The sequence below is a fragment of the Polyodon spathula genome, chromosome 24 (genome assembly GCF_017654505.1).
Source record: "Polyodon spathula isolate WHYD16114869_AA chromosome 24, ASM1765450v1, whole genome shotgun sequence".
Taxonomy (NCBI): domain Eukaryota; kingdom Metazoa; phylum Chordata; class Actinopteri; order Acipenseriformes; family Polyodontidae; genus Polyodon; species Polyodon spathula.
In genome coordinates this window covers 11,728,313-11,742,135 of record NC_054557.1, presented here as the reverse complement: position 1 = coordinate 11,742,135, position 13,823 = coordinate 11,728,313, and the positions used below count along the sequence as shown (strand labels likewise).

The window sequence follows — 13,823 nt, the reverse complement described above, 5'->3', positions numbered from 1 at the left end:
CAGGGTCAGCACACTGCAGCTATTCCACAGGTACTATCAATTCATCAAGTTTATTTTTTCCAAAGAAGTTGGAAACTTCACAAAACTACCGGTCACCTTTGGAGGCATTCTCAAAAAGAAAGGTCAGTGCTTGGATAGGTAGAGTTTAAACTGTCCCCTCTCCTCTTAATTGTCATTGTCATAAAATGTTGCTGTTTATTTATGAATCAGAGCCATGTTATCAAATGACAAATGTACTCACTCTTTCTAACAACTTCTGCAGTTTGTGAGTTTGTTCTTCTCTTAGTTTTTTTCGGAGCTGCTGCGCCTTTAGCTGCTTCTCTTCATGTTTCCTTTTAGATTCTGCTATTGTCCTGTCAACAAATATTGAATATATTTACAAGCCTTATAGCATTGTGTTAAAAGAAACAACAAAACTTTCTTCAACTTTCAGAGTATAGGGAATTCAACCAGGACGGTGGGTCATTACGGATGCTGCTTTCCTAAGAAATGTTATTCATGGAAGTCATTATTTGATTTCTTTTAATAAAATGGGAATTGGCAAATAATTTATAAAAAATGACAAGCGTATAAGATGCACACTAGAAGAAGACCACTACATGGTTGTGCCACAGTAGACGAGTTCAGGTAGAAAGTACTAGTTGTCAGCACAGCATGTGTTAATCATTTTTACAATACAATGAACATAAAATATCACAAACAGCATCCATTTCCAGGTGCTGTTTTTGACATGCTACATGGCTGATTTTTGCAACCTTTGCTTTAAGCTTTTCCTCACATAACAACTGTCACCACAAAGAAAAACAAATTCTGAATGTTAAGTTAAGGCCTACTACGTATACGTCATTTATAGTTTTGAAACATTACAACCGAGGACTAAGCAATTCTGGGAAACTACCTTACAAAGCTGTAGCTCCCCTGTGAGGTCTGAAAGGTTCAGAAGGCAGTATTCCTGCCAATAAGCAGACATTCTGAAAGTCCTAAGATCCCAGTTTTAGACCTAGACCTAAATCCAGCACACTCCACACAGCTAGAAGAGGGCTCAAGAAGCAGCAGCTGTAGGTGCAATTGCAGGCCTGCTACCGTCCTGCCTATCTCAACATGTGTCTTTGTGTGTGTGGGAGATTTAAAATAGAACATATGACAAAATCGGAATAATAATATATATCCTAAAGGCTGAAGGCTCACCTTTTCCGTGAAGGGGAGGAGAGCTTCTCATGCATGTGAATCCCATGGCCAGGAGGGCGGGCTGGTTCTTCCTCCACTATATCCCCCCAGGAAGTGCTCTGCCGCCATGGCTCTCTGGCTAAAGATAAGGAAATCCAATGCAACATCAGCACAATGCAACAATATGTGAACATCTTTTAGCCTTTATTATGGTTTGAGGAAGAGAATCAAGTTTTCCCTGCATTGTGGATCGGAACAAAACACTAAAGCTTTACAAATCCCAAATGATAACAGGAAACATTTATAAAAGATGGTAAAATTACCTTCATAATCAGCTAAGACTTCATTCCAATCCATGGACAAGCCACAGTAGGACATAATTCCACTGCCTATGCTAGTCTGCAACAACAGAAAAGAGGGTGAAAAATGGAACGTAACCAGTTCAGATAACACAGTCGTGATGGAGCAATATCATTTTTGCAGTCCCAGCAAAACTCTTATTTTCCGCACAGAGCACCAAAAGGAAGCCTTATCAACACTAACTACCAAACTGGTTGAGCCTCACAAGAATCTACTCTTTCATTAAACACAATCCCATTTTCAAAATTGATAAAATGAAGGTTAAGATTTATTTTTAAAAGACCAGGTGAGGCATTCCATCGAACATGTTTCCTTTGACAATCAAATTCTCATTTTCCCCCAAAAGACAGGCTGGTGTGCTTACAGAGAAGTCGCCCTCACTGTCTGCCTCCAGGTTGTAGTCATTGTTCTCCTCAGCCTGGATCTCCCTCGTCAGCTGCTCCTCTTCAGCAATAGCGCTGGCGATGGCTTCCTCGTTTGCCTTCTCCAAGCGGTCTGCCAGCTCTTCCTTCTTTGCTAAAACTTCTGCCATGGATTGGGTCTGAAAGTGTTGGCAATGCTGCAATTACAAATAAAAATGTCCAAATTCCACACTGTCAAACCTTCTTGCTTTGTTGATTGATGATTTATTTATGTATAACAAGTATATTTGTTTTAGAATATAGTTATATGGTTTATTCTATACTCTAGAGTCCATACTGGGTAAAACATGCATCAATACTGATAAACACTAAAAACAAACACAACTGAACACTTGCATTCACCAAAATACAAACCTGTTTAAAAGAGTTTGTTCTCATATTGAACAATACAAATACAATAAACCTTTATCTACTTCACCGGTTAAGGCTACAATAAACACATTAAAATGAAATTACTTAATTTGAAGGCAAATCTAAAACTTTAAGAACCAGGCTTTATCTGTAAGGTAAACAACACTTAGCAACACTCAAAGAAAAACATCCCAAAAATGTCCGTTGGCTGCCAAGATGGAATGAGAAAACCCAAAGAACAGTTAGAAAAGGTTAGAGGCAGTTGAGCTCAGAACTACAGATGGCGGCCAGTATAATGCCCCAGGATGGATATTGCATATCCATTTAAGCCATTCCATGCACTACCTTGAGCTTAAGCCAGTGTGAATAATTAGGCTCAAATTCCTAAACAATTTCTATCCCTGGCATATTACACTGCATTTTAATCTGATAAACTTTTTTTTTTTTTTTTTTTAGCACAACCGAAACAATAACAGAATGAATGATTTAACAATAGAACAATAGTTCTTTAAGGAGAGTGCTATGTAATGTAACTAATGAGGGAAATGTGAATGAGCTTTCTCTCAACGCCATGGCTGTTCGTCTAACAAGCACCTCTGTGGAGTCTAAACACTGCAGTACTTATCTAAAGCCACCCAGAGAGGTGTCTCGGCCACTAGAACACAAACCAAAATCCCTGTTTGATCTTGGTTTAGACAACACTCCCATAGGACCATTAAAAAGTCATTTATCTCACTATTTTAAGCAGGCCTTCATATTCAAGCCCAAGTGCTGCCAGATAAACTTTGATGCTAGCCATAAAGTTGAAGACACCGTCTCTTTGTTAACTCATGAAATGCTGATCGTTATTAACAGCAGTAAGCATCTGAAGTGTAAACTGCTTATAGAAGAAAAAGAAAAAAACAAGCGTCTAATTAACATATTCCGATTCTAGAGGTAGAGGTCAAAAGGTTACAGTAACAGGACCCAAAAAACAATACAGACTTGAGAAAAATGGATTCCTCTTTAGTATACAGCTTTCCACCTGTTCATGAAAAACTTTAGTAGCTTTCAACATGAGGCAACTGGTCTAAAGGCATGTCAGGGGAGGGAAAAAAAGAAAAAAAAAAAAAAAAAAAAAAAAAAAACATTTTTAGACGCAATTAGACCGAGCGGAAAAAAAAAAGAAAAGAAAGTGAAAAATGTTATCTGGAAATGATCATGAACAGAAGTCAGCTCAGTGTCATGAGGCTTTCAAGGAACAGTGTCCTTCAATTAAAAAACCTGAAAGCTCCAGACCCAGGTTCACAAACTGCCTCCCAATGCATCTGGTTCCCCTCAGATACTATTGGAAAATGGAGTTGACATTTTACATGATGTGAATGCTTCTTTAGAATTGTACTTGTGTATGTATCTCAGTACGAGTAATCTACATTATATCTACAGAATAATTCTAAATACATAAATAAATCATTTTAAATGTGTTTAATTGGATAGCCCTGCACAGACACCACATCCTATAATATCACAATAATTTTTAATATTAGTTTAAAGAAGATACAGCAGTCATTATATTACAATGGGACTTAACTACAATACCATGACTACCAAATGCCAAGCTCTCTAAATATAATAAAAAAAGAAAAGAAAAAGTAAACTAATTCGTAGATAATATGTCCAAAGAGGAAAAGGTTGAACAAATAGCTTATTTTAAAAACTCTTTGAATGGCACAAACTAAATACAGCAAGTAACATTTTAATTATACAGAAAACTAGTCTCTCCTTGTGAACAATACAGCAAAGGCAGGAAACAGTAATTGCCTGTGTTGTAACCCCAGCTTACCAATCTATAAAGTGTCATTTACATCTGGGACTGGAAATTTAAGACAAGTTCCCCTCATCTGGTACAAAACCTCTTCTCCACCAGCACACCCAACCTATGTATACTTGTAATCCCCACAGACAATGGCAACCGTGCCTGTCAGTTCTACAGAGCTACTGTCAAATCGTCTTTGAAAATGCGGCTCTCAACTTTCTGGGCATGCCATATAAAACCCACACACAAAGAATCATTTATAATACCCAACTGAAAACATCTGCAAACATTATGATTTTTTTTTTTTTTTTTTTTTTTTTTTTTGAATATAGCCGGAAAAAAATATACATTAAGTTATTAAGTTTTTTTTGACAATGTGTTAGTTATCCAACAGAAAACTGAAACATTTTTATTCACTTTGTTTAGGCAGTGGAGTCCCAGTGGGACGTCTTCCCAATCTCTCAGCACTCACATCTGAAAGCTCTGTGGGGTCCAGTTCACTCTCCAGTTTCACTGTTTCAATTGGAGTCTGGTCTGTACCAGATGCTGCAGGAGCCACTTCGACCCTCAGTCCCTCTGAAGGACAGACAGCGTCTGTGTGAACCTCTGGAGTTTCTGCCCAGGGCTCCCTGGAAATCTCCTGCAAGGGCAAGCTGCCAGACTTCTCTGAATCCTCGGGACTGTCTGCTGTCAACTAATGTAATATAATCCTTAAAAATCAACCAAATGCACCAAGGGCATTCTTTAAAATATTGATATTGATTTTTGTTAAAAACCTAGCACATAGAACAAGAAATTAAAAGAAAATAAACATTTCACCGCTTGTATCTGATAAATGGACTGTAAACATCGGTCACATGACAATAAAAAGAAAGGGAATAATACTTGCCACCAATTAAAAGTTTGATGACACCTAGTCTAGATTTTTTTTAAAAAGCAAGATAATATTTTGTAAAAAACGTTTTGATAAGCAATTCCTCGAGACAAGAGAATGTTCAAGACATATATTTCACATACAGAATGACAGTTGTAATTGTTTCACCCAATAATAAGGGTCAGTTTTATAATATAAATTATTCTAATGAAGGCCACCAAGTGGCAGCGTTTTAACAGAGCAAAAATAGTGGGTCTACAATGCAGTCATGTGTTGTCAAATGTTTAACACAGCAACATACTGTACAATTACAGATGCTGGAATAGTAACAAGCAGCTGAAAACAGTGTTTTACAGGGTTGCCTAAACTGGGTGTCTCTCCATGTCGATTGTATGCTATGTGGCTTCAGACCTACATAAACCTCACAACTTAACTAGTACCTGAACTGCGTCCTCTGTCTGGGAGTCTGCTTTCTCTTCTGTAAGTTCTGCGTTTCTCAGTTTTTCCAGATCCAGCTGTTCTCTGTCTGGGTACACTTCTGCAGGACCATGTTGTGTATTTTCCTTATTGCTGTCATCCTTTGGGCTCTGGGGAGCTGGGGCTGCAGTCATCTTAGCTATCATAACAGCAGATCTGGGCCGAGCTGGTCTTCCACGCTGCACGGTTTCCCAGCCTTCTGCATCTTTTTTACCTGCATTAAAAAAATAAGAAAAAAACATAATTAGAAACTTGCACAGGTACATCAGTCTGATTGAAAAATCACAACAATGACAAAACAGTCCCAGATTTTCCAGCAGTATTAAAATGGTTTCATAATAAACATCTGATTCATTTGAAATACGACAGACTTTAAACAAAAAAAGTGGGGCACGATATAATGACTAAGGAAAGGTTTGAATTATAAAAATATGAATTAACTGGAATGAAATGTTTTTTCCTTCTTTTTTTTCCTTAAACGTTTTTTTTTTTTCTTTCATTAAACCCCTGTGGATCTAAACATAGCTTTAGTGCAAATGGGACACATTAAATATTAAACCAGTAAAACAAAAATGCATCTGGTGCTACATGGCACTGTAAATCAGCAGGTGGGATCCAAGAACTTATTCAGTTTATAGGCCTGTGTGAAGTCCCCTTTTCACAGAGTAGGCCACGGACTCACTGGTTCTAGCATGTAGACCGACGCTGCTTTTTAACGGCGTTAAAGGAGTGTGTGGATTTTGTTTTTGTGTGGTGTTGTTGCTGTGACTGTAACGCAGAAATAGTAAAAAGGCTTCACAGTACCTTTCTGACCGTGTTTCTCAGCTGGTTTCCACAGTGTGTTCTGAGAGGTTGGCTGACAAAGCCCGGATCCAGTCCGATTGGCTGCTGTGGCTGTATGAGCAGACTTGACCTTATCTGCCCAGCTGGACCCTGTGGGGGTGAGGCGTGAGGATGACAGTGTGGCAGGAGGTCCCCTAAACAGGAAAAATAAGCATTTCGGGTTGTGTGGGTTTGGGGTGATGCTATAGGCTACAATAAGCTCCTTGTATTACAGGGATGGAAAGAAGACTCTTTGCATAGCAATTTCAACCAGTCAAGGTTTTAATACCAGCTTTATTACTCCCAGTGTATTGGTAACAAGCTCAAGCTTAGTAAACCCATAGTAAAACCAGGAATGGATCAAACTGTTACGAAATGGACATCTTATTTCCCTCCTTATATTATATGCATTTACATTTCACTGTTAATAACCCAAATACCATATAACACTGATTTCAAATGATGCTCCCTGACTCTTCTGTAAAGCATAAATGGTAATTGTAGTCGACAGTGTTCCATTATAATCAATATATATTTCCTGAAGTGTTGAATTACAAAATAATGTACACATTGAACCAACGCTTCAGTAGTCTTTAACCACAATTATATCTGGACAGCTCTTTGTTTCTCTGTATTTAAGGAAAGAAAATCCCTCAAAATCACATTAAACAAATGATTCTTGCATTTATTGATTTTCCTTTTACTGGTGGGTGGGCAAATTCCACCCAATAAGTGCATGCGTAGCACTTGGAGATCTTATCACTATATTGACTTATTTAAAAGTTTAATGTACTTTTGATCTAATTTGCCATTTTGTTTCCTCTCAGCAAGAATTATATCAGGCAAGAAACTATTCTACCAGCATGTATTTTACATGTTGGTAGGCGTCCACTTGCCTCTGGATCGGATTCAGTCTGCATTACCATCTGTAGGAAACAGGTCTAAGTTGCCTGACCTAAGTAACCTGTTCAGTCAATACAAGGCAGGTTTATAATATTTACTGATAATTAAATAACCAGAAGGATTATACAACTTGTTGGCTAAGAGTAGCAACATATTGTTGCTCCTGATGTAAAATTACCAGCCACTTGCAGCAGCATAAACCCCTAACAATGTCACATGTAAAGCTGCTAAGCATCCCTGGTGCCAGGAAAAATGAATCCAACTGCACCTTAGGCATTTTTATTGTTTTCACTGGAAAGGTAAATCTTAGGTCACACATACAATGTCATTGATCTTGCCTACTGTGTTTTTCCTGCAACTCTTTGTTGGAATGTTTGCTTGGAGGCTAACATTACTGCATTGCTATTGTCAAGCCTACATTCTGTAAGCTCTCTTATCCTATCTTTTCTAATTCTCCACAATTACGCTGCTAAATTCTTGTAAATTGTTCTCAATGACAGATTGGGTTGGCTGAAATAACTGACTTTGATAATCCTCCCATTTTTTTTTTTTTTTTTTTTTTCTGGGAAACTGCTTAACAACTTTATATTGCTTTTTCATTTCAGTGTGGAACATCCCTCAAAACTCAGGGTTACGGCAAGTTAATTAGATTGAGATAAATGCTCATGAAAAGACGAAGCTGTGAAACAAATGTTAATGCTGAACCCTACCCGAAGTTCAGAGTCCTGCGGGCGCTCGGTGTGGGATTAATCCTGTCTGTTGATGGACTGGATATCACATGACGCCCTGGAGACATTTTCCTCACCTCCCATGCCAGGGATGTGGGTCTGCATTGAACCAACATTTAAAAAGTTATTGGTGTAGAGCCACTCATCATTTCACAACCATGCACAAAAAGGCAAAGTAGTAAAATTACAGAAAGTACTTGAAGACAAGCCACTTAAAAAAAATAAAATAAAAAATAAATAATAATAATAATATACAATGAATTTTAATAATATATTAAAAGTTCATTAAATTACTAGCCTTTTTGGATATAAGTTATGTCACCTATAGTTCATTATAAAACAACTTTGCAGCTTTAGGACTGCTTACTCTGCTTTTTAATAGCAGATTAAATCAGCCCAAACCCGCACGCGTCAAAAATTGTAACACTTATGACTATCACAAAAACAGACAACAACAGAAAAACACATATATGAATAAAAACAGCCCCAGCAAAACAGGCCAGGGATAATCAGTGCTTCTGAAAAGATTTGAAAATGAAGTTGGTCAACACTGGAATGTACATTTTCATTGACTCTTAAATAACTCGTACCGACTATTTTATTCAATTTCCAGAACACTGTGGGTATTCCTATATAGTATTACACTATTATTATGTATTTTTTTTTTTTTTTTACAGTTTCTGCACTCTAACATCGCTGTATTATACATTAGGAGTAATCTTGGAACAGTAAGTATGTTTGAAATTTTCCACTGCAGATCTTTAACAAACTCACTGTTTATGGGCTGGAAGATATTTCCAGTGCACACGCCTAATGTTTTTTTTTTTTTTAATTTAATGACCTCAATACACAAACCTTACTCAAGCTTGCTCAGAGACTGGCACAAAAGTCAAACTAAATATCAAGGTAACTAAGTGCAGAACTGTAGTAAATACAAAAATACTCCTTTATGTTAAATGTTAACTTGAATAATAAATAAAAAGCTAGTAAAAAGACAACATGAGTTCACCACAAGTAACACAATAAATACAATGGACAACATTTTTTAAAAACTATGCTGAAACAAATAACATTAAAAAAAAAAAAAAAAAAAAAAAAAAGCATGGTTCTGGAATTCTATCCCTGCTGTATCTCCGTGATAAAGTCCATAGCTCTACCGCCCCCGTCACAGAAACGACTGAATCTTATAATATTATCATCATAACATCACGACAAGACAGAGGTAATCTCTTTTAAACTGTGATTTTAAACTTAAATGCACAAATTAAATTTAATGTCATGGTAAAATATATCTTCTTGTAGTTTCATATTCAGAGTAATACCAGATACATGAAATTGGTTAGAAATAATTACTTAGAAATTATCAGAATGAGTTTTATCTTCCCTAAAAATCATCAGGTCAGTTACACAAAGCTTAAACTAGAATTCTAACTTCTCTATGAATTACTGACTGTAGTCTCTTTGCACAGGAATTATTTAGGATCCATGTTGCTCCACAGGCACTGGCTGCTTTATGTTAGTTACATTACAGATACTGTAAAACGTAACGCAAAAGAGAAGAACAAGTTAACATGCACAAACTAGTGCCTGTGTGGTTTGTCTAAAATGTTATAGTGGTTTAGTGTCAGTTTCCCCACTTGTCAATGACTTTTGATGTTGCCAGGTAGCAATAAGTAGACACATTTTGACAAACTAACTCAATCTTCAATTAGGCCTTCTGACAGCTCTACAAAGCAGATGACGAAGACTGCTTCTAAGGCTCTTTGCTGTTATTCACCTATGAAAAGCTGTGATATTACTTAGCAGTTGGTCTTCTGTTAAAGTCCTTTCTAAAAGGGAACGAGGTTAATCTAATATTGTGAAGTTCGCAGAACTAAAAAAAAAAAAAAAAAAAAAAAAAAAAAAAAAAAAAAAAAAAAAAGGGGTTAATCTGACTGCAGAAAACAGAAAAACAAAAAGATTAAAGCTGTGATTCAGATCTATAGAACGGAGGAACACACCTGCAAAGAGAGCAAAACAAATATGCAACTGAAGACATTGCAAAATAGACTGCTTGCACAAATCATGCTTTCCAAGAGCCCTTAAAACAGCTGAAGTGCATGGACAACATATACTGGAATATACTGCCTGCATGGTTGTATTTATAGATGGAAGCAAAGGCAGTCTGTTAAAAGGTTTTATGCTTGAATCAATATATTTGTGTAGCAGTCCTTTCTACTGTTAAATGACAAGCCGATGAACTTGTGGATTGCCTTGAAATATACTTTCCCATTGATTTGCGATAGCGACTTCCCACTGCAAGTTTTAAACAGTAGTGCTGTTGTAAGTTGTATGGCTTTGCTTCCTGGAAGTGCCTGAATACATCTGAAACCTACCTGTTCAGGGCATCTGTTTTCTCCAGCTTTTCCTGCAGCTGTATCCAGTCGATTAAAGCTTTGAAATCTCGTACATAGTTGTCTAACATCATAAGCACCTCCTGTGGAAAAAAGGAACACAACACAGATTGGATATTGCTGTGGTAGTCGGACATTTGCCAATATAGGTTAGTCTTGTTGATTTAGTATATTACTTTTTTATTCAAGGTGGATTCTTTCTGCATTATTTTTTTCAAGTTCAAAGTAGATTTATTTAAGCAACCCAGGGTATTTTCAGAGACTATGGAACGCATTTTGGCAGTAAAGTAATTGAAGATGAGAAGGGTACGGTTGTGATAATAATGTCAGTGAAGACATGTATATTTTGTTCTTATTTATTCTCATTTTCTTGATGCATTTCAGGTTCTACATTCTTCTGGTGGTGGAATGTAGTTTGTTACCCCTGTGCTCTTCACTTCCAGGAGGACTCAGATTAAAATGTAATAAACAAAAATCATTCACCCTAATTTAGGCTATATAGGGTATAATTTCTGAATAAGCACAAAAAATTTAGCTGTTTTATTACGTCTCATAAAACATGTGGAAAAAAAACGCTGGAACTGAATCCCAGTAAAAGCTGTAGAATTGTTTTTTTCTTTTCCCCCCAGTTGAGTGGCAATGTAATAATACGCTGAAGACTTTTGAAAGCAGTCAGTCTGTTATAGCATTTACTGTGCTTTCTAATTCAGTAGCAAAAATAAACTTGTGAAGGTTAGAAGGGTCACTGCAAATAGGGATTGCAGCTCTAAACACCCCATAACCAAAAATCAGTCAGCAAACATCTGAGTGTCTGTATTTAACATATAACACACATAGCAAAAATGCTTAGGATCATCTAGTCAAAAGGGATGAATCTGTGCAATTCAATATTATGGAATAAGCACTCTAAAATCTGCATTGCAAAACGTGTGTGCCTAGTATTTTACAGCTCACCTACTTGAATTCATTGTTTAACTATTAAAATCCTTACTTAACGCTTTAAACAATGCATGCTTCAGTACGGATGCTATTAAAGCGAGACGGTGCCGTTTCAGACCTGCATGATATTCACAAGCGCCCCTATCTGAAATCAGAATGTAGAAAATGCCGCTGACAGAGCATGAGGAAAGTTATACGGCCCAGGACCTCGACTTGTATTCTGAGGAAATGGTTTGATGGGATTTTAGCAGGGTGTTATCAGCTCCAAATCGCAGGCTGCCTGGGGTGGCCGTAACTGGAGTCGTGTTTTACGAACAAGGAAATACAAACTAGACAAGCAGCTGGAGCAGACTCACACTCACTGGGGCGCAGCTTGCTCCCTGTAGCTATGAAGGCCATTTTGTTCAGGCAGGATGGTGGAGAACAAAAGTGCCTTAGAAAGCTCCTTCCTAGCCCCACAGATAACAATGTCTAGATGCACAGCTAAAATTACCAATTAGTTTACCAATTGGCTGCAACGGATTCGATTGGTTTGTAATTAATTCTAGTTACTGGCGCGTAGAGCAGGACGGATGGCGCCATCCCTTTGTCCTACTGACACACAATACGGGTGCTGTGAGCCCAAGGGGTCCTGGACATCAATAAAGCACTGCAGCTCACCTACAAGAGCTGCTACAGCAGATACGCTCAGCAGTGTTGAAGCAGTGGAAACTTCAACCGCATGAGAAGGAGCTGACAAAAAAGGAGCCTTTCTCCGGCAGGCTGTGATAGTGCAAGTGCACAAACCCCAGTGGAGGTCAGACATCTCACTGATGCCTTCTCGCCCTTAAAGGTCAAGTCCAGCACACAGGAGGAAATGAAAACAGCTCGACAACAACCTCCTGGATAATAGGAAGGACACAAATACAAGGATTTTTTTTATTTTATTTTTTTATATACAATTATATTTTTCTAATATTAAAGACTTAACTTGATGTTGTAAAATAATAAATAATTAATAAATAAGTAAATATTATATATAAATATGATTTAATTCCCTTTGCACAGCTGACTAGTAGCGTATGCAAATCTCTTTAAAAAGTACTAAGCATCTCATTTGTATGGGTCTACAAGGTTTGTATGTGGACTGGGATTAATTAAAGCCTTACAATTTTTTGTAGGTGGTAATTGTAGTTAGATTTCTGTAACTCATTTAGTGTACTGGCAAATCAACGACTAACAGATGCTTTGGCAAGCACTAAGTACACAGCACAATTATTTAACCACACAAGGCTACTGAAACGCATTTTTACATTTGATCGATCAGTAGAAAGACTACTGTATTTATTACATTGCTGTGACAACCTACATAAATACATATGTGACATTATTGTTTTGTAATACAGGTAGACACAACACATGTTTAAAAGGATCTTTACTGTACTGATCTAGAGGATCATGTAATTGCATATCAAACATGTCACTACATTCTCAACCCTGAACTACACTTCTGCTTTCACATTTCATTCATTCTGCAAATTAAGAGTGTGCGACCTCCTTAGCAAAAACATTGATATCCCCCTGTTAACACAACCTCTACAATGAGTCTTACTGTACCTCAATCCTATGCCATTCAATTGCATTCTACCTGCTTTACCTAGGTGAAGAGATGAAAACTTATATGAACCAGGGAGATAGTCTTCTGACAAACGACAATAAGCACCAATCCTGCTTACTTTTCAAAATGCCACCATAACAAAGCCAAGATTAATACATGCTACAACTCCTACAAGGCAAGCATACATAGCATGAGTCCACTGGTAAGAACCAATTGGACCACTGGGCTCAGTATGAAAAAGTTTTAACACTATTAAAGTAAAATCATAAATCCACTGTATATGGATTTTGTGAGAGATTATTCTCTTTACCCAGAAAACAGCAACCGAGACAACAATTTTTGTTAACAGTGAAATAGTATTTGCTCCCAGTTTTTTTAGACAAAGGGACTGATGTACAGACTTAAAAGTCATCTCATGGTAAAACACAATACCAAGTTGTGACACTGCCAGCAAGAAACATGGTTAATTTGAGCAACTGATCTGCTTTTGTTATTTGTTTGTGGGTTTTTTTTTAGATGGTACTCCAAATTACAGATTACACTTTATCTTAGACAATGCTCTCCCCTTTCTATCTCTCACTGGTTACATAACGCGCTTTATTCTGTAAAAAGAATGTTTCAGCTAATGCCGTTGTCAGCGTTTCCTCTTCCATCACAGGCCTCAGTTTAACTGTACACTCTTGGAAGTTGCCGTTGTATGCAGCGTTCAAGATTATAATACACTATTTATAAAACCCTAGGGTATTGTCAGCTAAGAGAATCAAAGCGCTCTGCTTCCCCTAAGGCTAATTTAACCATTTATCAGTATGTCCATTAGCTTTAAGCATCAGCACGGAAACAGTGGGTGCATTTGTGGTTGCGAGTACTTGAACGTGGAGCCATTAAGAGCAGTTACCATGGTACAGCCTCAGGCGGTGTCCAAATGCTGGGGGGGAAATGTACACAACAGCTGATCCTCTTACACAGCTCCGCTGTCTGCATCCTAACCACAATCC

The 13,823-nt window shown here is 37.4% G+C and overlaps 1 protein-coding gene across 2 annotated transcripts in view; it reads right to left on the bottom strand.

The window, feature by feature from the left end:
* LOC121298955 (S phase cyclin A-associated protein in the endoplasmic reticulum-like) overlaps nt 1-13,823 on the bottom strand; it is a 93,354-nt gene that overhangs the window by 64,744 nt on the left and 14,787 nt on the right. The window contains exons 5-13 of one of the 2 annotated variants that reach the window (XM_041226332.1): nt 10,275-10,375; nt 7,882-7,998; nt 6,251-6,423; nt 5,410-5,660; nt 4,568-4,789; nt 1,892-2,086; nt 1,491-1,566; nt 1,189-1,306; nt 242-353 (exon numbers count right to left, since the gene is read on the bottom strand). In XM_041226332.1, the coding sequence (XP_041082266.1) occupies nt 242-353; nt 1,189-1,306; nt 1,491-1,566; nt 1,892-2,086; nt 4,568-4,789; nt 5,410-5,660; nt 6,251-6,423; nt 7,882-7,998; nt 10,275-10,375 (1,365 nt within the window). The remainder of the gene's footprint in view (nt 1-241; nt 354-1,188; nt 1,307-1,490; nt 1,567-1,891; nt 2,087-4,567; nt 4,790-5,409; nt 5,661-6,250; nt 6,424-7,881; nt 7,999-10,274; nt 10,376-13,823) is intronic. The other variant, XM_041226333.1, reaches the window with a different exon arrangement.